Raw genomic sequence first — 24,337 nt, forward strand, 5'->3', positions numbered from 1 at the left:
TTAATATACAGTATACGTACATTCATGTAGCATGAATTCACTGTTTACACATTCATGTACATATTGAAAGCACAATTCATGTTTATCCATTACATAAATGTGCTTACTGCACGGTGGTGTGTTCACAATTAATGATGGGCTAAACAGTTCATTCATGTATACACAGTACATTAATGTGTACACTGTACATGTGTCCGACCAGTTCATTCATGTATACACAGTACATGAATGTGTACACTGTACATGTGTCCGACCAGTTCATTCATGTATACACAGTACATTAATGTGTATACTGTACATGTGTCCGACCAGTTCATTCATGTATACACAGTACATTGATGTGTATTCTGTACATGTGTCCGACCAGTTCATTCATGTATACACAGTACATTAATGTGTGTACTGTACATGTGTCCTAACAGTTCATTCATGTATACACAGTACATTAATGTGTATGCTGTACATGAATGTCCTAACAGTTCATTCATGTATACACAGTACATTGATGTACTGTACAGGAAACACACTTGCACAATTAATTCAATCGATTGTCTTATGGTTCGAGCCAAAGGGAAGTTTGTAGGAATGTCACCAAATATCACCTGGAGGTCCTGCTCTAAACATCCAAACATTTGATGGGCTGAGTTAAACCACTGGACTGCTGTTGAGCATCCTCATACTCATCTTGCACCATCCAGATCTAGATCACGTAAGGTTAGCGCGAGTGGGCCAGTATACCAGTACACTACTGGATTAGACCGGTTTAAGGCTTAATGTATCTTATTACATTTTGGAAAGATGACTAGAAGTGATAAAGAAGTATACGGTGATGTCGGCCAGGAGGGCTGCTCGGAGGCGGTCTCCATGGCAACCCCATGGGGTGACTCTGTAGGGCGACCTGGCACTCTGCTTGTCGTCTCAGGGTATCTCTCTATAAAGTGCTGAGCGGAGACGGACGGACAGACTGGTGCCCAGCCAGTCTCCGGTCAGCCTCCCTGGTCTGCTCTGTGGGTCGAAGGCTCCGGTTGTTACACTATTCATTCTGCATGAATGGACAGCTACATCAGTTAGAATATATTTTGTGCATAATTCTAGTGTTTCGTCAATCATGTCTTCTGTATCATAAATGTACAGTTACCTCAATTTTTATATAAATCGTTGGACCACCGGCTGTCTGCTCCTCTCGTGTGTATCAATTTGTAAAATCTAGAATAACGGTCGTTTGTTGGAGCCGTGTGTCAGCGTGTGTGCAGCAGCGTCACAGCAGCTGATCTAACCCCTCCACCTGCTCCTCCACCTGCTCCTCCACCTGCTCCCCAGTGGCGATGATGTTCGACCCGGGGAACAACTCAGCGCTGGTGTTCACGCTGCACGGCTTCAACACTACCCAGGCCAACCGCCAGCTGTTGTTTGCGGTGAGCCTGCTGCTGTACGGAGCCACCGTGCTGGCCAACCTGACGGTGGTGCTGATCGTGGTGGTGGAGAAGAGCCTCCACGAGCCCATGTACGTGTTCCTCTGCAACCTGTGCGTGAACGGCGTCTACGGCGCGTCCGGGTTCTACCCCAAGCTGCTCCACGACCTGCTGGCCGACTCCCAGCTCATCTCGTACGGCGGCTGTCTGACGCAGATCTTCACCGTCTACTCCTACGTGTTCTGCGAGTACACCAACCTGGCGGTGATGGCGTACGACCGCTACGTGGCCATCTGCCGCCCGCTGCAGTACCACCTGATCATGACGTGGCGCCGCGTGGCCCAGCTGCTGCTGCTCACCTGGAGCTGGGCGCTGCTGGAGAGCGGGGTGGGCGTGCTCCTCACCAGCCGGCTGCCCCTCTGCAGCCTGCACATCGACAAGATCCTCTGCACCAACTGGGTGGTGGTGAAGCTGTCGTGCGTCGACACCAGCGCCAACAACCACTACGGCTTCCTGCTGATAACGGTGCACATGCTGCAGGCGCTGCTGATCGCCGTCTCCTACGCCAACATCATCCAGGCCTCGCGGACCTCCAAGACCAACCGCCGCAAGTTCTTCCAGACGTGTCTGCCGCACGTCACCACGCTCACCGTGTTCACGCTGTCGCTGCTGTTCGACACGTTGTTCTCCCGCTACGGCAACACGTCCAACCTCGCGACGCTTAGCAACCTGATGGCGGCCGAGTTCCTGGTGGTCCCGCCCCTCGTCAACCCTCTGGTCTACGGGATGAACCTGCGGCGCATCCACAGCCAGCTTCTCCGGGGGCTGGGGGGCAGCAAGGTGCGGCCCCTCACCTGAGACACGGCCTCTACAGAGAACCGTCCGAACCATGGGGCCAGACTCAGGGAGGCCGCCGCTGGTCAGACCACACACCCACAGAACCATGGGGCCAGACTCAGGGAGGCCGCCGCTGGTCAGACCACACACCCACTTCTGGTGACAATACGGGGGGAAGAAATCTGATGTTTCATAAGTCCAAATAATGTCTGGTGCAGCATACATGTAGTTCTCATAGTAACATGTATTTAATCTGCATCAATGTACAAATACATCAGTTAGAATATATTTTGTGCATAAATCTAGTGTTTCATACATCATAAGCATGTCGTCTGTATCATAAATGTACAGTTACATAATGATGACAATGATTCTGTTTCATAAGTCCTAGGCATATCCCCTGCAGCTTGGGTCTGCAGTCCTCAGTGATTGGAGCACGGTGTATGGTCTCAGAGGAGGGACAGTGTGTAGAGAGTCACCACAACATGACACACTTGATGGGTGATGAAAGAGCCTTGTTGGACATTGTAAAGATGTGTTCTGCATCGATGTGACGGGGGGATTGGCCATCAGACACGATGTAAGCCTGCTTTATATCCAGAAGGCCTTGAGGCAGCTGAAGATAACTGGGGGACATCTCGGTACTGTTTATTAAATGAGTTGAATTGAGAACTGTCGAGTTCATTGTGGCTTCATTTGGTTTTATTTGAGGAGCACCAGCATTCGGCCATCGGTTCTTACATTCAGTCTAGTCAACAACACTTGTCTTATATTATATAATGTCTAATCTGTATCAAATCAGAACTCTTCCCTAGTCCCGCCACACTTTGGTACGTCCACTAAGACCCCACATTGACCAGCGATCAGCGATCTAAACAACAGCCCAGAGCTCGCCTTGTGCTTTAGATATGTACATAGAAAAATAAATAAGCCTTTCAGACAGTCTGAGGCAGGAGTGGAACTAGAGGGACAGCTAGAGCAGCGCTACGTCAAACACAACACCACCATGAGGAGGTGGAGGAGGGACTCTGACTACATCAGGACCCTGAAGGAGGTGGAGGAGGGACTCTGACTACATCAGGACCCTGAAGGAGGGGGAGGGGGGAGAGGGACTCTGACTACATCAGGACCCTGAAGGAGGGGGAGGGGGAGGGACTACATCAGGACCCTGAAGGAGGTTGAGGAGGGCTCTGTGACTACATCAGGACCCTGAAGGTTCACCTGCTCTATGAGCCCAGTGCTATTATAATCCTCCCCTCCCAGGGAGGGGAGAGACACAGAGACACACAGACAGACACACACACAGACAGACAGACAGACAAAGAGAGACAGAGACAGAGACAGATACGATCAGGCTAATCGGCCAATCAGGAGGTTCTTCTCAGGCTCCAGGAGTTCCGCCACCAGAACTCGAGTCACCTCCTCGAGCTCCGCCTCCAAACGAGACACCTCCCTGAGGGGGGGGAGAGGGGTGAGAGAGAGAGGGGTGAGAGAGAGTGGTGAGAGAAAGGGGTGAGAGAAAGGGGTGAGAGAGAGGGGTCAGGAAAATATTAACCCTCGGACCAGAAATAAGCCAAACTGTTTATCGTGTCCTAGTGAACAGTTTAACCTAGGGAACGGTTCATGGTGTACTAGTGAACAGTTTAACCTAGGGAACGGTTCATGGTGTCCTAGTGAACAGTTTAACCTAGGGAACGGTTCATGGTGTACTAGTGAACAGTTTAACCTAGGGAACGGTTCATGGTGTCCTAGTGAACAGTTTAACCTAGGGAACGGTTCATGGTGTACTAGTGAACAGTTTAACCTAGGGAACGGTTCATGGTGTCCTAGTGAACAGTTTAACCTAGGGAACGGTTCATGGTGTACTAGTGAACAGTTTAACCTAGGGAACGGTTCATGGTGTCCTAGTGAACAGTTTAACCTAGGGAACGGTTCATGGTGTCCTAGTGAACAGTTTAACCTAGGGAACGGTTCATGGTGTACTAGTGAACAGTTTAACCTAGGGAACGGTTCATGGTGTCCTAGTGAACAGTTTAACCTAGGGAACGGTTCATGGTGTCCTAGTGAACAGTTTAACCTAGGGAACGGTTCATGGTGTACTAGTGAACAGTTTAACCTAGGGAACGGTTCATGGTGTCCTAGTGAACAGTTTAACCTAGGGAACGGTTCATGGTGTACTAGTGAACAGTTTAACCTAGGGAACGGTTCATGGTGTACTAGTGAACAGTTTAACCTAGGGAACGGTTCATGGTGTACTAGTGAACAGTTTAACCTAGGGAACGGTTCATGGTGTACTAGTGAACAGTTTAACCTAGGGAACGGTTCATGGTGTACTAGTGAACAGTTTAACCTAGGGAACGGTTCATGGTGTACTAGTGAACAGTTTAACCTAGGGAACGGTTCATGGTGTACTAGTGAACTGTAATAAGGTGTAATAGTGAAGGGTTTATAACTGTAATAACTGCACTAGTGACAGACGCCTCACCTTTCTCCGGGCTCAGCGCAGAACTCGGAGTAGTATTTGATCTTGGGCTCGGTTCCACTGGTCCTCAGCGTTGCTCGGATACCGTTAGCTAAAGTGAAGCTTATCATCTGGCTGCTCTTCGTGACTGGAAGCATCTGGAATGGAAGACGACAGGGTTAGGTCTATCTGGCCTGTAGCTACGGTCGACCATACCGCTCCCAGAGGTTGACTTAAAGATTGCCGTCAGGATGTAAAGAAAATAAATTCCTGTCCTAAGTATAAAGGAAAAAACAGGTTCGAAATGGATCAGCCATTTGGGAATGTAAGAGATAATGTCTTTATACATGTCTTAAAAGAAAAAAGCAGCCTTCAACATCAAATCAACTACAGAAAAAAAAAAAGACAGGAATACAGAAAACATAAAACTAGAATTAAACTACAAAAAGCATACCACTAGAATTAAACTACAGAAAGCATACCACTAGAATTAAACTACAGAAAGCATACCACTAGAATTAAACTACAGAAAGCATACCACTAGAATTAAACTACAGAAAGCATACCACTAGAATTAACTACAGAAAGCATAACACTAGAAATAAACTACAGAAAGCATACCACTAGAATCAAACTACATAGCGCACAACACTAGAATTAAACTACAGAACGCATAACACTAGAATTAAACTACAGAAAGCATACCACTAGAAATAAACTACAGAAAGCATACCACTAGAAATAAACTACAAAAAGCATACCACTAGAATTAAACTACAAAAAGCATACCACTAGAATTAAACTACAGAAAGCATAATATTAGAAATAAATGACAGAAAGCATACCACTAGGATTAAACTACAGAAAGCATACCACTAGAATTAAACTACAGAAAGCATAACACTAGAAATAAACAACAGAAAGCATACCACTAGAAATAAACTACAGAAAGCATACCACTAGAATTAAACTACAGAAAGCATAATATTAGAAATAAACTACAGAAAGCATAACACTAGGATTAAACTACAGAAAGCATAACACTAGAAATCAACTACAGAAAGCATAACACTAGAAATCAACTACAGAAAGCATAACACTAGGATTAAACTACAGAAAGCATAACACTAGGATGGAACTACAGAACTATATCAGCTATATCAAGCTGGAGGAAACATAACACTACTTACAAACTACAGAACCATTTAAATTCCAAACTACAGCCATGAGGGGACGCTTACACATCTGTGGTCTGGTTGGCTGCTGTCGTAACCCACGGTAACGTCCCGGACGCAGACGACCCGTTGACCGGCGCAGTAGCGCGGGTACGAGCCGTCCTCGTAGCTCCGGATCCGACTGAAGATGCGGAGCACGGTGGGGGCGTGGTCACACAGCAGGTAGGACGTCCTGGACACGTGGAACCCGTACCTGGAGAGAGAGGCAGCAGGTAACGCAGTCGCACGCAACACAACACACACAGACACTCTGCACACACTGTTACACAACACCCACTGTAAGACACTCTGCACACACTGTTACACAACACCCACTGTAAGACACTCTGCACACACTGTTACACAACGCCCACCGTCACACACACCGTGTGGTGCGTACCTCTGGTAGATGGAGTGCAGCTGCTGGGTGAGGCTGAGCTGCTTGGTCTGCAGGTAGGAGCTCATCTCTGCCACCACCACGGCCGCACTCACCCCGTCCTTATCAGGAACCATGGCCCCACACAGGAACCCTGCAGCACACTGCAGTGAGACCCCCGGTACCACCCCCACCACACTGCAGTGAGACCCCCCGTACCACCACCACCACACTGCAGTGAGACCCCCGGTACCACCACCACCACACTGCAGTGAGACCCCCGGTACCACCACCACCACACTGCAGTGAGACCCCCGGTACCACCCCCACCACACTGCAGTGAGACCCCCGGTACCACCCCCACCACACTGCAGTGAGACCCCTAGTACCACCACCACCCCACTGCAGTGAGACCCCCGGTACCACCACCACCACACTGCAGTGAGACCCCCGGTACCAGTACCACCACACTGCAGTGAGACCCCTAGTACCACCACCACCACACTGCAGTGAGACCCCCAGTACCACCACCACCACACTGCAGTGAGACCCCCGGTACCACCACCACCACACTGCAGTGAGACCCCCGGTACCACCACCACCACACTGCAGTGAGACCCCCGGTACCACCACCACCACACTGCAGTGAGACCCCCAGTACCACCACCACCACACTGCAGTGAGACCCCCAGTACCACCACCACCACACTGCAGTGAGACCCCCGGTACCACCACCACACTGCAGTGAGACCCCCAGTACCACCACCACCACACTGCAGTGAGACCCCCAGTACCACCACCACCACACTGCAGTGAGACCCCCAGTACCACCACCACCACACTGCAGTGAGACCCCCGGTACCACCACCACCACACTGCAGTGAGACCCCCAGTACCACCACCACCACACTGCAGTGAGACCCCCAGGACCACCACCACCACCACACTGCAGTGAGACCCCCGGTACCACCACCACACTGCAGTGAGACCCCCGGTACCACCACCACACTGCAGTGAGACCCCCAGTACCACCACCACCACACTGCAGTGAGACCCCCGGTACCACCACCACCACACTGCAGTGAGACCCCCGGTACCACCACCACCACACTGCAGTGAGACCCCCGGTACCACCACCACCACACTGCAGTGAGACCCCCAGTACCACCACCACCACACTGCAGTGAGACCCCCAGGACCACCACCACCACACTGCAGTGAGACCCCCAGTACCACCACCACCACACTGCAGTGAGACCCCCAGTACCACCACCACCACACTGCCGTGAGACCCCCAGGACCACCACCACCACCACCACCACCACCACACTGCAGTGAGACCCCCAGGACCACCACCACCACCACACTGCATTGAGACCCCCAGGACCACCACCACCACACTGCAGTGAGACCCCCAGTACCACCACCACACTGCAGTGAGACCCCCAGGACCACCACCATCACCACCACCACCACCACCACACTGCAGTGAGACCCCCGGTACCACCACCACCACACTGCAGTGAGACCCCCGGTACCACCACCACCACACTGCAGTGAGACCCCCAGGACCACCACCACCACCACCACCACCACCACCGCACTGCAGTAAGACCCCCAGTACCACCACCACACTGCAGTGAGACCCCCAGTACCACCACCACCACACTGCCGTGAGACCCCCAGGACCACCACCACCACCACCACCACACTGCATTGAGACCCCCAGGACCACCACCACCACCACACTGCAGTGAGACCCCCAGTACCACCACCACACTGCAGTGAGACCCCCAGTACCACCACCACCACACGGCAGTGAGACCCCCGGTACCACCACCACCACACTGCAGTGAGACCCCCAGGACCACCACCACCACCACCACCACCGCACTGCAGTAAGACCCCCAGTACCACCACACTGCAGTGAGACCCCCAGTACCACCACCACCACACTGCAGTGAGACCCCCAGTACCACCACCACCACACTGCAGTGAGACCCCCAGGACCACCACCACCACCACCACCACCACCACCACCACCACACTGCAGTGAGACCCCCGGTTAGTAGGGTTGTTAGTGTGGCAGGGTCTAGTTAGTTAGGTCAGCTGTTAGTGTGGCAGGGTCTAGTTAGTTAGGTCAGATGTTAGTGTGGCAGGGTCTAGTTAGTTAGGTCAGCTGTTAGTGTGGCAGGGTCTAGTTAGTTAGGTCAGCTGTTAGTGTGGCAGGGTCTAGTTAGTTAGGTCAGCTGTTAGTGTGGCAGGGTCTAGTTAGTTAGGTTAGCTGGTAGTGTGGAGCGGGTCTAGTTAGTTAGGTCAGCTGTTAGAGTGGAGCGGGTCTAGTTAGTTAGGTCAGCTGTTAGTGTGGCAGGGTCTAGTTAGTTAGGTCAGCTGTTAGTGTGGCAGGGTGTAGTTAGTTAGGTCAGCTGGTAGTGTGGCAGGGTCTAGTTAGTTAGGTCAGCTGTTAGTGTGGCAGGGTCTAGTTAGTTAGGTCAGCTGGTATGCTGTGAGGGGTTGCTAGTTGACTAACCGATTGACTCCTCGAAGGCGAAGAGGACCTGGTGTCCGGCGTTGCTCAGCTCCACCATCCTCTTACCGATCCACTTGAACCCAGGCAGCGTCTCCTACAGACAGACGGACGGACGGATACCAACTGTAATACACCTCCTTTAACTCTGTCCATACAGACAGACGGACGGACGGGTACCAACTGTAATACACCTCCTTTAACTCTGTCCATACAGACAGACGGACGGACGGATACCAACTGTAATACACCTCCTTTAACTCTGTCTCCTACAGACAGACGGACGGACGGGTACCAACTGTAATACACCTCCTTTAACTCTCTCCTACAGACAGACGGACGGACGGACGGATACCAACTGTAATACACCTCCTTTAACTCTGTCCATACACAGACAGACGGACGGACGGGTACCACCTGTAATACACCTCCTTTAACTCTGTCTCCTACAGACAGAAAGACGGACGGGTACCAACTGTAATACACCTCCTTTAACTCTCTCCTACAGACAGACGGACGGACGGATACCAACTGTAATACACCTCCTTTAACTCTGTCTCCTACAGACAGACGGACGGACGGATACCAACTGTAATACACCTCCTTTAACTCTGTCTCCTACAGACAGACGGACGGACGGATACCAACTGTAATACACCTCCTTTAACTCTGTCTCCTACAGACAGACAGACGGACGGACGGATACCAACTGTAATACACCTCCTTTAACTCTGTCCATACACAGACAGACGGACGGACGGATACCAACTGTAATACACCTCCTTTAACTCTCTCCTACAGACAAACAGACGGACGGACGGACGGATACCAACTGTAATACACCTCCTTTAACTCTCTCCGACAGACAGACAGACAGACCCCACCTGTAACACACTGCCTTTAAGGCTGTCCCCGACAGAGAGAGGGAGGGAGGGAGGGAGGGAGGGACAGACAGACAGACAGACAGACAGACAGACAGACAGACAGACAGACAGACAGACAGACAGACAGACAGACAGACAGACAGACAGACAGACACCCCCTAAATACACCTCCTTAAAGTCTCTTTGTAATCGTCTATTATCTCTGCTGATGTCACAGCATGCTTGTTGAAGCAGCCTCAGTGAGCAGATGTCAGCCACTAGGGGGCGCCGGGGGAGAGGAGTGATGTAGCGGGGGCCGCCGGCGGGGGGCCGGCGGCGGGGGGCCTCCTACCTCGAAGCGGAAGCCCTCCTGCTGCGCCATCGTCCTCAGGATGCGTGAGGAGACGCAGGTGGCCAGCATGTAGAGGCTGCTGGGGTCCGCGGGGGGGGGGTTCCTCTCCCTCCAGTTGAACAACATCCACCATCCCAGCAGGGCCGCCAGCTCGTTCCCAGTAAACACCTTCCAGTCCGACCTGCGAGCGAGTCAACACCATGACACGGACCACGTTTAGACTCTCTCTCAGCGGGGTTAGACTCTCTCTCAGGGGGGTTAGACTCTCTCAGTGGGGTTAGACTCTCTCTCAGTGGGGTTAGACTCTCTCAGTGGGGTTAGACTCTCTCCCAGCGGGGTTAGACTCTCTCTCAACGGGGTTAGACTCTCTCTCAGCGGGGTTAGACTCTCTCTCAGTGGGGTTAGACTCTCTCTCTGTGGGGTTAGACTCTCTCTCAGTGGGGTTAGACTCTCTCTCAGTGGGGTTAGACTCTCAGTGGGGTTAGACTTTCTCTCTCAGTGGGGTTAGACTTTCTCTCTCAGCGGGGTTAGACTCTCTCTCTCAGCGGGGTTAGACTCTCTCTCAGCGGGGTTAGACTCTCTCTCAGCGGGGTTAGACTCTCTCTCAGCGGGGTTAGACTCTCTCTCAGTGGGGTTAGACTCTCTCTCAGTGGGGTTAGACTCTCTCTCAGTGGGGTTAGACTCTCTCAGTGGGGTTAGACTCTCTCAGCGGGGTTAGACTCTCTCTCAGTGGGGTTAGACTCTCTCAGTGGGGTTAGACTCTCAGCGGGGTTAGACTCTCTCAGCGGGGTTAGACTCTCTCAGCGGGGTTAGACTCTCTCAGCGGGGTTAGACTCTCTCTCAGCGGGGTTAGACTCTCTCTCAGCGGGGTTAGACACTCTCTCAGCGGGGTTAGACTCTCTCAGCGGGGTTAGACACTCTCTCAGCGGGGTTAGACTCTCTCAGCAGGGTTAGACTCTCAGTGGGGTTAGACTCTCTCTCAGTGGGGTTAGACTCTCTCTCAGTGGGGTTAGACTCTCTCAGTGGGGTTAGACTCTCTCAGCGGGGTTGGACTCTCTCTCAGTGGGGTTAGACTCTCTCAGCGGGGTTAGACTCTCAGCGGGGTTAGACTCTCTCTCAGCGGAGTTAGACTCTCTCTCAGCGGGGTTAGACTCTCTCTCAGCGGGGTTAGACTCTCTCTCAGCGGGGTTAGACTCTCTCTCAGCGGGGTTAGACTCTCTCAGCGGGGTTAGACACTCTCTCAGCGGGGTTAGACTCTCTCAGTGGGGTTAGACCAGGGGTGCCCAACCAGTCGATCGCGGTCTACCAGTAGATCGCCGACAGATCCCAAGTCGATCGCGAGGGGTGAAGAAAAAAAAAAAAAAAGTTTTTTTTTTTTTTAATAAAATTAAATTTGCGCGGGACATATACGTGCGGTAGCGCATGTGCTGTTAACAGCAGTTGAAAGCCGTCAACAGTAGTTACACACTCCTAAACGTTGGCATGGCTGAGGGGAAACAAGCTAAGACCTACCATTTTCACCCTGAGTGGGAGGAAGATTATTGATTATCGTTGAGAAGGTGCCGTGCGCAGATGGAATGAAACCCCCACTGAAGTCCGTAGGTTCACGATACAACCCCCCCCCCCCCCCCCCCCCCCCCCCCCGCCTGGTAGATCTCGGGAGGTTGGCTACTTGAAAAGTAGATCTTGGGTCAAAAAAGGTTGGGCACCCCTGGGTTAGACTCTCTCAGCAGGGTTAGACTCTCTCTCAGCGGGGTTAGACTCTCTCCCAGCTGGGTTTACCTAGCTCTTATCGTGGTTAACCTAGCTCTTAGCATGGTTAGCCTAGCTCTTAGCATGGTGAACCTAGCTCTTAACACGTTAGCCTAGCTCTTAGCATGGTGAAACTTGCTCTTAGCACGATTATCCTAGCTCTTAGCATGGTTAACCTAGCTCTTAGCATGGTTAGCATAGCTCTTAGCATGGTTAACTTAGCCCTTAGCATGGTTAGCCTAGCTCTTACCCTGGTAGCAGCTCTGCGACGGCCAGGCGGTCGGCGTCAGGGTCCGTCGCTAGCACAACCTGCGCGCTAACGCTCTCCGCCAGACGAAGAGACAGCTCCTGGAAACGAGTCCAGACTAAATACAAGCACACACTGAATAGTCCAGACTAAATACAATAACACAGAGAGAATAGTCCAGACTAAAACAAGAACACACTGAATAGTCCAGACTAATACAAGAACACACTGAATAGTCCAGACTAAATACAATAACAGAGAGAATAGTCCAGGCTAACTTCACTACCAGAGAAAAGTCCCGACTAACTTCACTACCAGAGAAAAGTCCCGACTAATCCACCAACGTAGAATAGTCAAGACTAACTCCACCGCCAGAGAATAGTCCAGACTAACTCCACCACCAGAGAATAGTCCAGACTAACTCCACCAACGTAGAATAGTCCAGACTAACTCAACCACCAGAGAATAGTCCAGACTAACTTCCCCACCAGAGAATAGTCCAGACTAACTCCACCAACGTAGAATAGTCCAGACTAACTCAACCACCAGAGAATAGTCCAGACTAACTCCACCACCAGAGAATAGTCCAGACTAACTCCCCCACCAGAGAATAGTCCAGACTAACTCCACCACCAGAGAATAGTCCAGACTAACTCCACCACCAGAGAATAGTCAAGACTAACTCCACCACCAGAGAATAGTCCAGACTAACTCCACCACCAGAGAATAGTCCAGACTAACTCCACCACCAGAGAATAGTCCAGACTAACTCCACCACCAGAGAATAGTCCAGACTAACTCCACCACCAGAGAGTAGTCCAGACTAACTCCACCACCAGAGAATAGTCCAGACTAACTTCCCCACGACAGAACAGGCGGTATGTTTTCTTAGAGGCTCTACTTGCGCTGAGACCAGCTCCAGGGTCTCTTACCAGCACAGAGTGGCCCTCCTCAGGGTTGGGGCAGCGCAGGGAGGAGAAGTTTGGGTCGGGGTCCCTCTGCTCCGGGACGGAGATGGGCGGGGGGAAGCCGAACACGCTGAAGGCCTGCTGGACGTAGCGATGCCCCACGCCGTGGAACGCAGAGTGGACGAATCTCAGCGGAGAGCAGAGGTTCAGCTCCCTAAGGAACACAGTTAACACCAGGATTTAAAACACAGACCAGTCTCCCACCAGGAGGTAAAACACAGACCAGTCTCCCACCAGGAGGTAAAACACAGACCAGTCTACCAACAGGAGGTAAAACACAGAACAGTCTCCCACCAGGAGGTAAAACACAGACCAGTCTACCAACAGGAGGTAAAACACAGACCAGTTTAACTCTAGAAGATAGAACTCAGACCAGTCTACCACCGAGAGGTAAAACACAGACCAGTTTAACTCTAGAAGATAAAACATAGCCTAGTTAAACTCTAGAAAATAAAACATAATCTGGTTTAACACCATGATATAAAATACAGTCTAGTTTAACTCTAGAAGATAAAACATATTCTGGTTTAACTCTAGAAGATAGAACATTGTCTAGTTTAACTCTAGAAGATAGAACATTGTCTAGTTTAACTCTAGAAGATAGAACATAGTCTAGTTTAACCCCAGGAGATAAAACATTGACTAGTTTACCTCTAGAAGATAGAACGTAGTCTAGTTTAACCCCAGGAGATAAAGTATGTAACAGTCTGTCTGTACCTGTGGAAGCAGAGGTCTTTGAGCTCCTCCATGTAGCTGCTGGTCACCTCCACCAGGGGGTCTGTCCTCAGAGGGGAGCGGTCAGCTAGTCCTGCGTCCCAGCATGCATCACTCCAGGGCTCCTCGCTCTCCTCGATGCACCGCAGAACCTCCTTGTCGTGAGGGGAGGAGATCTGCGCTCCTGTACACCAATACACCTGCACGAAACACACTCCTTCTAGACCACTCCTTCTAGATAGAACACACTCCTTCTAGATAGAACACACTCCTTCTAGATAGAGCACACTCCTTCTAGATAGAACACACTCCTTCTAGATAGAACACACTCCTTCTAGATAGAACACACTCCTTCTAGATAGAACACACTCCTTCTAGATAGAGCACACTCCTTCTAGATAGAACACACTCCTTCTAGATAGAACACACTCCTTCTAGATAGAGCACACTCCTTCTAGATAGAACACACTCCTTCTAGATAGAACACACTCCTTCTAGATAGAACACACTCCTTCTAGATAGAGCACACTCCTTCTAGATAGAGCACACTCCTTCTAGATAGAGCACACTCCTTCTAGATAGAACACACTCCTTCTAGATAGAGCACACTCCTTCTAGATAGAGCACACTCCTTCTAGATAGAGCACACTCCTTCTAGATAGAACACACTCCTTCTAGATAGAGCACACTCCTTCTAGATAGAACACACTCCTTCTAGATAGAACACACTCCTTCTAGATAGAACACACTCCTTCTAGATAGAACACACTCCTTCTAGATAGAGCACACTCCTTCTAGATAGAACACACTCCTTCTAGATAGAACACACTCCTTCTAGATAGAGCACACTCCTTCTAGATAGAACACACTCCTTCTAGATAGAACACACTCCTTCTAGATAGAACACACTCCTTCTAGATAGAGCACACTCCTTCTAGATAGAGCACACTCCTTCTAGATAGAGCACACTCCTTCTAGATAGAGCACACTCCTTCTAGATAGAACACACTCCTTCTAGATAGAGCACACTCCTTCTAGATAGAGCACACTCCTTCTAGATAGAACACACTCCTTCTAGATAGAGCACACTCCTTCTAGATAGAACACACTCCTTCTAGATAGAGCACACTCCTTCTAGATAGAGCACACTCCTTCTAGATTGAACACACTCCTTCTAGATTGAACACACTCCTTCTAGATAGAACACACTCTTTCTAGATAGAACACACTCTTTATAGATAGAACACACTCTTTATAGATAGAGCACAATCCTTCAGGATAAGCAGGTGAACCAGGAAGTTCTCACCTTGTAGCCGTTGTCTTCTTTGGGGTTGTGTGAAGCGGTGATCATGACCCCTGCTGCAGCTCCAAACTTCTTTACAGAGTAGGCCTACAAAACAGTCTGCATGTCAGAGTAGGCATACACATTACACAACACTCTGTACGTTAGAGTAGGCCTACAAAATACTCTGCACGTTAGAGTAGGCCTACAAAACAGTCTGCATGTCAGAGTAGGCCTACAAAACACTGCATGTTAGAGTAGGCCTAAAAAACACTCAGCATGTTAGAGTAGGCCTACAAAACACTCTGCATGTTAGAGTAGGCCTACAAAATACTCTGTACGTTAGAGTAGGCCTACAAAACACTCTGCATGTTAGAGTAGGCTACAAAACATGCTTCATGTTAGATTAGGCTTTCAAAACACTGCATGTTAGAGTAGGCATAGCACAACAAGACACTTTGTTAGCACATTAGTGCAGAACGCTCACGGACCACGAATGGTGTGGGGACGTAGGTGGAGAAGAGCAGCACTGGAACGTCTTTACTGAGCAGCACGGCCGCTGTCAGCCTGGCCAGCCTGGGGACACACCGTGGTCACTGGGCTGCACCCACACACTGAACCCACACACTGAACCCACACCAGCCTGGGGACACACCGTGGTCACTGGGCTGCAGGCAGGATGCTCACTGGTTCAAATGATCAGGGTCAGGACAGCAGGGGCTGACAGCAGGGGGCTGACAGCAGGGGGCTGACAGGCACTGGCTGCAGACTCAATAGAGGCCAATCTACTACAAGTTCATACCACACACACACTAGAGTCTTATCCCTACAAGTACATGCAACACAATAGAGACTTATCCCTACAAGTACATACAACACACTAGAGTCTTATCCCTACAAGTACATACAACACACTAGAGTCTTATCCCTACAAGTACATACAACACACTAGAGTCTTATCCCTACAAGTACATACCACACACTAGAGTCTTATCCCTACAAGTACATACAACACAATAGAGACTTATCCCTACAAGTTCATGCCACACACTAGAGTCTTATCCCTACAAGTACATACAACACAATAGAGACTTATCCCTACAAGTTCATCCCACACAATAGAGACTTATCCCTACAAGTACATACAACCGAAAAGAGACTTATCCCTACCAGTTCATACAACACAATAGAGACTTATCCCTTCTAGTTCAAACAGTAGGATAGAGTCTTATCCCAAAAGTTCATACAACACAATAGAGGCCAAGCCACAACAAGTTCATATAACACAATAGAGTCTTATTCCTAGAAGTTCATACAATACGATAGTCTTATCCCAAAAGTTGATACAATAGAGTGCAGTCCACAGAGGGTCTACTTTGAGTTCAATGTGATAGAGACTGATCCACTGAGTCTGGACAATAGAGAGAGATGAGTGAGGCACCGTTCGCTGGTACAGCCGCTGGCCTCCTGACCTCTGGTGTCGAATCCCACCACCACGCCTCTGGTACCGAGGTTCGAGAAACACCTGGACAGGTAGACGTACAACCCCTGGATTCAGATTAGAGAGGGTTTGATTAGAATGAGAATTGTAGTGTCTCTCTGTGTTCACATTTCTAGTCTAGGAACAGGCCAGTGCCTCTCACACTGATACGAGGTGTTATTTCCAACATTCTGCCATTTGTTATGTTTCAACAAGGATGAACCAACCTGGTCATCTGGGACATAGCCAGGGCCATATACCTTATCAAGGATGAACCGACCTGGTCCTCTGGGACATAGCCAGGGCCATATACCTTATCAAGGATGAACCGACCTGGTCATCTGGGACATAGCCAGGGCCATATACCTTATCAAGGATGAACCGACCTGGTCATCTGGGACATAGCCAGGGCCATATACCTTATCAAGGGTGAACCGACCTGGTCCTCTGGGACATAGCCAGGGCCATATACCTTATCAAGGATGAACCGACCTGGTCATCTGGGACATAGCCAGGGCCATATACCTTATCAAGGGTGAACCGACCTGGTCCTCTGGGACATAGCCAGGGCCATATACCTTATCAAGGGTCAACCGACCTGGTCCTCTGGGACATAGCCAGGGCCATATACCTTATCAAGGATGAACCGACCTGGTCATCTGGGACATAGCCAGGGCCATATACCTTATCAAGGGTGAACCGACCTGGTCCTCTGGGACATAGCCAGGGCCATATACCTTATCAAGGGTGAACCGACCTGGTCCTCTGGGACATAGCCAGGGCCATATACCTTATCAAGGATGAACCGACCTGGTCATCTGGGACATAGCCAGGGCCATATACCTTATCAAGGGTGAACCGACCTGGTCCTCTGGGACATAGCCAGGGCCATATACCTTATCAAGGGTGAACCGACCTGGTCCTCTGGGACATAGCCAGGGCCATATACCTTATCAAGGGTGAACCGACCTGGTCCTCTGGGACATAGCCAGGGCCATATACCTTATCAAGGATGAACCGACCTGGTCCTCTGGGACATAGCCAGGGCCATATACCTTATCAAGGGTGAACCGACCTGGTCCTCTGGGACATAGCCTGGGCCATATACCTTATCAAGGGTGAACCGACCTGGTCCTCTGGGACATAGCCTGGGCCATATACCTTATCAAGGGTGAACCGACCTGGTCCTCTGGGACATAGCCAGGGCCATATACCTTATCAAGGATGAACCGACCTGGTCCTCTGGGACATAGCCTGGGCCATATACCTTATCAAGGATGAACCGACCTGGTCCTCTGGGACATAGCCAGGGCCATATACCTTATCAAGGATGAACCGACCTGGTCCTCTGGGACATAGCCAGGGCCATATACCTTATCAAGGGGAGAGTGCTTCTGTTCTCTTGTTCTCTTTATTATAATACTCGCCCCAACCCTTCGGTTCGGCGAGAAAAGGGATCGACAGCCGAACCGGGGTGTATTACACCCTGGAATAAACCACCTATTCAACCTTTTGATCCAACCTGTCAAGTTGCTTTGATTTCCACCTCAAGAATTACTACCACGACGAAAAATACACAACGCAGAGTCCATACGAACAGTTTAGAAATAAGATGAAATCTAACAATGGTTAGAATGTTATCTAAACTGTGTGGTAGTATTAATCTACCTGTGTGATAGTATTAATCTACCTGTGTGGCAGTATTAATCTACCTGTGTGGTAGTATTAAGTACCTGTGTGGCAGTATTAATCTACCTGTGTGGCAGTATTAATCTACCTGTGTGGTAGTATTAATCTACCTGTGTGGTCTGGATGACCGTCAGGTCGTTGATGAACGAGAAGCCAGCACCCATGGGTGCCCTCAGACCGGCGGTTCCAAACGCCATCCGGGAGCTGAACCTCCTCCTCAGCTCCTCGCTGCTCCCCTGCTCCAGCAGCACCTCCACCTGCCCGCGGGTCTGCGGGTTCTGGAGAACACCGCAAGCATCAGGGAACCACAGGCCATACTCCAGCTAGAGAGTACGCAGTACTTCTGACCAACAGTACTGCCACAGCAGTAGTGTCGAGGAGTCTGACACATGCAGTAAAGGCTGGAGAATTTTTTCCTGATTATTTTTGGATTAAACAGCAAGTTGACCTTGGTCTTGTATGGGGGGGTCCTCCTAGACTTTATGGGGGGAGGGGGGGGGTCTCTAGAAATACAAACTGGCTGACATTTCAGACAGGTCACGCACACATATGCACGCACGCACACAGGCACGTTAATGGTTTCCAGTTAAACCCTTGCCAAACAGCCCCACCTTGTCCCAGGACAGCCACTGATCAGTCCGCTGGTCCAGTACCGGGTCTCCGGTTGCAGAGCACCGGGTCTTAACGTTAGCGTTCAGGTCCCCGTTCATCGCCGGCTCGTCGCCCATGCTGCCGGGCGAACCGCTCCACGGTAGTCTAGTCCGCCTCCGCCGGGACACCAGGCCGTCCGGAGCCGGACAGGGACCGTGACTACAGGGACTGCAGGGACTCCTGTCACTGCTGGAGCGCTAGCCCTGCGCTTAGCCTAGCTATTGGTTAGCCGGAAGCTTCCAAGGGAACGTGCGTTTGTTTACAGGAAGTGAACCGAACTGAAGCATGAAGCTGACATGATGGATGTTCGGTGGGACTAGGGACTGGACCTGGACCGGGAATAGACCTGGACCCGGCGCGACCAGTTGCGGACTGCGGCTGCGTGTTCGCTGGTGCATCTGGAGGGAAACCCCAGACTGTCATGTGATGGTCCATCTCCCATCCCCATCCTGGGGTCCAGCCTCCCGGTCTGGGATCCACCCCCTATCCAGTGTGATTCAGACTCTATTAAACATTATGGCTTTAATGTATTTATAACGTGTATGTAATGGATTTTATATTTATAATGTATTTATAACGTATATGTAATGCATTTATATTCATAATGTATTTATACTTATAATGTTTTTATATTTATAATGTATTTATAATGTATTTATATTTATACTTCTTTATAATGTATTCACATTGTATTTATAGTTATAATATATTTATATTGTGTTTATATTTATAGTCTGTTTATATTCATAATGTATTTATTGGCGCACGCATTCCGTTATGTGTCGTCACTGCCACCTGGTGGGCATCAGGTCCTAGTGCCCCCTGGTGGGTCCTAGTGCCCCCTGCTGGGTCCTAGTGCCCCCTGGTGGGTCCTAGTGCCCCCTGGTGGGTAGGTGGGTCTTGAGGACACGCCCCTCAGACACAAGCTGCCAGGTCCACCAAACTGACTGATGGGCCCCGGGCTGGAGAACCTCAGCAGAGGGGCCCCGGGCTGGAGAACCTCCAGGGCCCTTCTGGTGCTGCAGGGGGCTGGAGAACCTCCAGAGCCCTTCTGGTGCTGCAGGGGGCTGGAGAACCTCCAGGGCCCTTCTGCTGCTGCAGGGGGTTGGAGAACCTTCAGGGCCCTTCTGCTGCTGCAGGGGGTTGGAGAACCTTCGGGGCCCGTGGGGTGCAGCAGAGAGGTGTAGGAGAACCTTCAGGGCCCTCCTGGTGCGGGTGCTGGGGCCCCCAGCCGGGCCCGCTCTGTGAGAGCACTAGAGCATGGTCACGCCTGCAGGAGGTTGGGGGGGCCGGTCTAGGCCTGAGGACCAGGGCTGGTCTACGCTCCCAGTCCAGGGCTGGTTTACGCTCCCAGTCCAGGGCTGGTTTACAGTCCCAGTCCAGGGCTGGTTTACAGTCCCAGTCCACGGCTGGTTTACAGTCCCAGTCCAGGGCTGGTTTACAGTCCCAGTCCAGACTGGGTCAGAACTCTTCCAAGATCAGCTGATGAACGGACTCTGTTTGTTGTTCTTCTTTGGTTCTTTGAGTTGAGTTGATCTCCTTGTGGTGTCACTGTTAGCTGAATAAACCCATAAACTGTCCTATTGTACGTTCTGTTTGTCTTCATGTGTGCTCCCAGGCTGAGGAACTGTTCACGGTGATCAACCCGCATCCTATAGTCATCATAATATAATAATTATCTTGAGGTTACACTCTTCTAAATGATTGTGTCCCCAGGGCGGGGGGTAATCCGGGCTGATTGACGCTGTGGGGCTCAGGACTCCCCCAGGTGTGATTACTGAGGCAGCTCCTCCCTGTGACGGACTGTGGTCACAACAAGTGCTTCCTCCTCCTCTCCCAGGGACCTCCGCCTTCTCCAGCCCGCCTGCTCCACACTGACACACGGAATGAATCCTCCTCCAGCCCCCGGTGGAGTCCCACTGGGGGGACCGGATGGCTGCTGGTCTCTGGTCCCCGGTGGAGTCCCACTAGGGGGACCGGATGGCTGCTGGTCTCTGCTCCGCGGCGGGTCGGTCCGTTCCTGCGTGTGGGGGGGGTCAGGGGTCGCTATGGAGATATAAGAGGAGAGGTGGGGGTCCTGACTTCACCTGGAGCCAGAACACCTGGATGCACACGGCAGGAAGGTAAGCTCCCCTCAGCTCTGTTCAGTGGGGGTTTAACGCTCGTTCACCTTGAGGGCTTCTCTCAACGTCTGGGACACGGAGCTGTAGACCACATGGTCGGTCCATGGAGAAGCCCCAGGTAGTGGACTCAATATGTGTGAAGCTGCTGGTGGGGGATGTGCGTCCTGGTCCTCTTCTGGGTCCTGGTCCTCTCGTGGGTCGTGGTCCTCTTGTGGGGCCTGGTTCTCTTCTGGGTCCTGGTCCTCTTGTTGGTCGTGGTCCTCTCGTGGGTTGTGGTCCTCTTGTTGGTCGTGGTCCTCTTGTTGGTCGTGGTCCTCTTGTTGGTCGTGGTCCTCTCGTGGGTCGTGGTCCTCTTCTGGGTCGTGGTCCTCTTCTGGGTCGTGGTCCTCTTGTGGGTCGTGGTCCTCTTGTTGGTCGTGGTCCTCTTGTTGGTTGTGGTCCTCTCGTGGGTCGTGGTCCTCTTGTTGGTCGTGGTCCTCTTGTGGGTCCTGCTCCTCTTGTGGGTCCTGCTCCTCTTGTTGGTCGTGGTCCTCTTGTTGGTCGTGGTCCTCTTGTTGGTCGTGGTCCTCTTGTGGGTCGTGGTCCTCTCGTGGGTCGTGGTCCTCTTCTGGGTCGTGGTCCTCTTCTGGGTCGTGGTCCTCTTGTGGGTTGTGGTCCTCTTGTGGGTCGTGGTCCTCTTGTGGGTCGTAGTCCTCTTGTGGGTCCTGGTCCTCTTGTGGGTCGTGGTCCTCTTCTGGGTCGTGGTCCTCTTCTGGGTCGTGGTCCTTCTGGGTCCTGGTCCTTCTGGGTCATGGTCCTCTTGTGGGTCGTGGTCTTCTTGTGGGTCGTGGTCTCCTCGAGGAGTCGTGGTCTTCTTGTGGGTCGTGGTCTCCTCGAGGGGTCGTGGTCCTCTTGTGGGTCGTGGTCCTCGTGGTCTCCTTGAGGGGTCATGGTCCTCGTGGTCTCCTTGAGGGGTCGTGATCCTCGTGGTCTCCTCTAGGGGGTCGTGGTCCTCTTGTGGGTCGTGGTCCTCGTGGTCTCCTTGAGGGGTCGTGATCCTCGTGGTCTCCTTGAGGGGTCATGGTCCTCGTGGTCTCCTTGAGGGGTCGTGGTCCTCGTGGTCTCCTCGAGGGGGTCCTCTTTATCGAGGAGATGCCGTCTGAACAATGTCATTTTGTTCCGTAGCTTCTTGTATCTCTGTCATATGTAAATTCTTACAATGCATTTTCTTTTCTTTATTTCTTATTGAATTATTGTATGTATTCTTCATATATTTGTGTCACTTAGGCTCATCTTATTATAAAGAATCTTTTTTAAACACGTAATACTGACCCATACCAATGCTCTACCATCCAGATTCATCATCTGGGATTAATATTAGTATCGTCTAATATCTGTCTTAATTGAGTACTTGAGTCTTTGTTTCTTTACCTTATATTGAGGCAGTGTAATAGCGCACGGTGGGAGTGTGTGTGTGTGTGATGGCTGGTTCCAGCAGCCTCTCCTGGGTGAGTCTGACTGGACTCTGGGGCTGGTGAGGCTGCACACCTGTTGCACGTTGAGTAATCAGGGAGCACGGGTTAAGACAAGCTACCTGTGCACGCACTTAAGTTATCCTAGATGGCCACAAAGAACATGTATCGTTATCAAATCGTTACACACCTTCACCATCACCCCGTGTCCTTTGGTCTGCAGGAGCCCGATAGAGGTCATCCGGGGGGGGGGGGGGGGGGGGGGGGGGACCTGGACCTTTCTACACACCACCTAGGGGACCTCTATTGGGCTCCTCCGGATGTTACAGTACATTTCAGCGTACATATCTTGTTAACTGTGTTGTGGTTATTGCGACCAGGTGTGTGTTGTGGCTCCTATGTGCAGGTGAACAGGTGTGTGATGTGGTTGTCTGATGTGGTTCCTGTGTGCAGGTGAACAGGTGTGTGATGTGGTTGTCTGATGTGGTTCCTGTGTGCAGGTGAACAGGCGTGGTTTGTGGTTCTTGTGTCTGATGTGGTTCCTGTGAACAGGTGTGTGATGTGGTTCTTGTGTGAACAGATGTGTGATGTGGTTCCTGTGTCCAGGTGAACAGGTGTGTGTCGTGGTTCTTGACTGATGTTTATCCTGTGAACAGGTGTGTGATGTGGTTCCTGTGTGCGATGTGGTTCCTGTGAACAGGTGTATACCCTGAACCTGCCCAGCCATGGACCCCTTGCAGGACAGGAACCTCTCCCACAGTTCCTTTGTGTTCCTGGGCTTCCCGGAGCTCAGCAGACACCTGCGTCTGCTGGCGCTGCCCTTCTCGCTGTCCTACGGCTGGGTGCTGCTGGGGAACCTGCTGCTGGTCCACGTGGTGAGGAGCCTGCCCAGCCTGCACAGCCCCATGCACCTCCTCATCTCCGCGCTCTGCCTGGTGGACGTCCTGGCGGTCAGCGCCATCATCCCCAGGATGCTGGTGGGCTTCTTCTCGGAGCAGGATCACATCAGTCTGGCCGGCTGCCTGCTCCAGATGTTCGTGGCCCACTTCCTGTCGTCGCTGGAGTCCACGCTGCTCCTCGCCATGGCGCTGGACCGCTACGTGGCCATCTGCCGCCCGCTGCGCTACGCGGACGTCATCAACCCCCGCGCGGCGCTGAAGCTGTGCGCCTTCGCCGTGCTCCGCAGCGGCTCCATCATGCTGGCCCTGGTGGCGCTGGCCGGCTCGCTGACCTTCTGCGGCTCCAGCGTCATCCTGCACTGCTACTGCGACCACATGGCGCTGGTCAGCCTGGCGTGCGGCGACACGGGCCGGAGCAACGCCATGGGGCTGGCCGTCATCGGCTGCTTCGTGGGCGGGGACATCTCCCTCATCTTCCTCTCCTACGTGTGCATCCTGCGGGCGGTGCTGCGGACCCCCCACGGAGACCGCTGGAAGGCCTTCCACACCTGCGGGACGCACCTGATGGTGATGATGTGCTTCTACCTGGTGGGCAGCGTGACCTTCCTGTCCCACAACCTCCACATCCCCATCTCCACCAGCGGCAACACCTTCATGGGCCTGGCCTACATCCTGCTGCCCGCCACCGTCAACCCCGTCATCTACGGGGTCCGGACTAAGGAGATCAGGAACGGCTTTTATAAAGTCTTTAACGTCAAAGCCAAGGACAACATGGCAGTGAAGGTCACCTCCATTAAGGTTTCTCCAATCGTCAAAGAACCGGGGTGAGATGGATCTATCTACGCAGCGAGACATTGGCTGGAATACTTAAACCATCAGAAAACACTGTACCAGCAGAATACAATGTACTATCAGAATACAATCTGCCATCAGAATACAATCTGCCATCAGAATACAATGTACCAGCAGAATACAATTAACCATCAGAAATACAATGTACCATCAGAATACAATCTGCCATCAGAATACAATGTATCAT

The 24,337-nt window shown here is 51.5% G+C and overlaps 3 protein-coding genes across 3 annotated transcripts; 2 read left to right on the forward strand and 1 right to left on the reverse strand.

Moving 5' to 3' along the window:
- Window positions 1–1,325: 1,325 nt before the first annotated feature.
- Window positions 1,326–2,290, forward strand: LOC130406476 (olfactory receptor 4E1-like). The gene has a single exon (XM_056612075.1). It carries the CDS (start codon window positions 1,326–1,328, stop codon window positions 2,268–2,270), a length of 945 nt encoding a protein of 314 aa, XP_056468050.1. The 3' UTR covers window positions 2,271–2,290.
- On the reverse strand, window positions 1,940–19,261 carry pgm2l1 (phosphoglucomutase 2-like 1). The gene is made up of 14 exons (XM_056612059.1): window positions 18,786–19,261; window positions 18,285–18,452; window positions 16,447–16,553; window positions 15,497–15,581; window positions 15,030–15,113; window positions 13,727–13,923; window positions 12,974–13,163; window positions 12,045–12,142; window positions 10,043–10,223; window positions 8,831–8,924; window positions 6,325–6,454; window positions 5,952–6,138; window positions 4,735–4,868; window positions 1,940–3,702 (listed from the first exon to the last, which is right to left on the reverse strand). The coding sequence occupies exons 1-14, from the start codon at window positions 18,900–18,902 to the stop codon at window positions 3,600–3,602; spliced, it is 1,875 nt and encodes a 624-aa protein (XP_056468034.1). The 5' UTR covers window positions 18,903–19,261; the 3' UTR covers window positions 1,940–3,599.
- A 3,147-nt stretch (window positions 19,262–22,408) lies between these two features.
- LOC130406693 (olfactory receptor 52K2-like) lies at window positions 22,409–24,126 on the forward strand. Its single transcript, XM_056612374.1, has 4 exons — window positions 22,409–22,435; window positions 22,853–22,860; window positions 22,980–23,005; window positions 23,123–24,126. The coding sequence occupies exons 1-4, from the start codon at window positions 22,409–22,411 to the stop codon at window positions 24,124–24,126; spliced, it is 1,065 nt and encodes a 354-aa protein (XP_056468349.1).
- Window positions 24,127–24,337: the final 211 nt, after the last annotated feature.

The sequence above is a fragment of the Gadus chalcogrammus genome, chromosome 16, assembly GCF_026213295.1.
Source record: "Gadus chalcogrammus isolate NIFS_2021 chromosome 16, NIFS_Gcha_1.0, whole genome shotgun sequence".
In the NCBI taxonomy this organism is placed as follows: Eukaryota; Metazoa; Chordata; class Actinopteri; order Gadiformes; family Gadidae; genus Gadus; species Gadus chalcogrammus.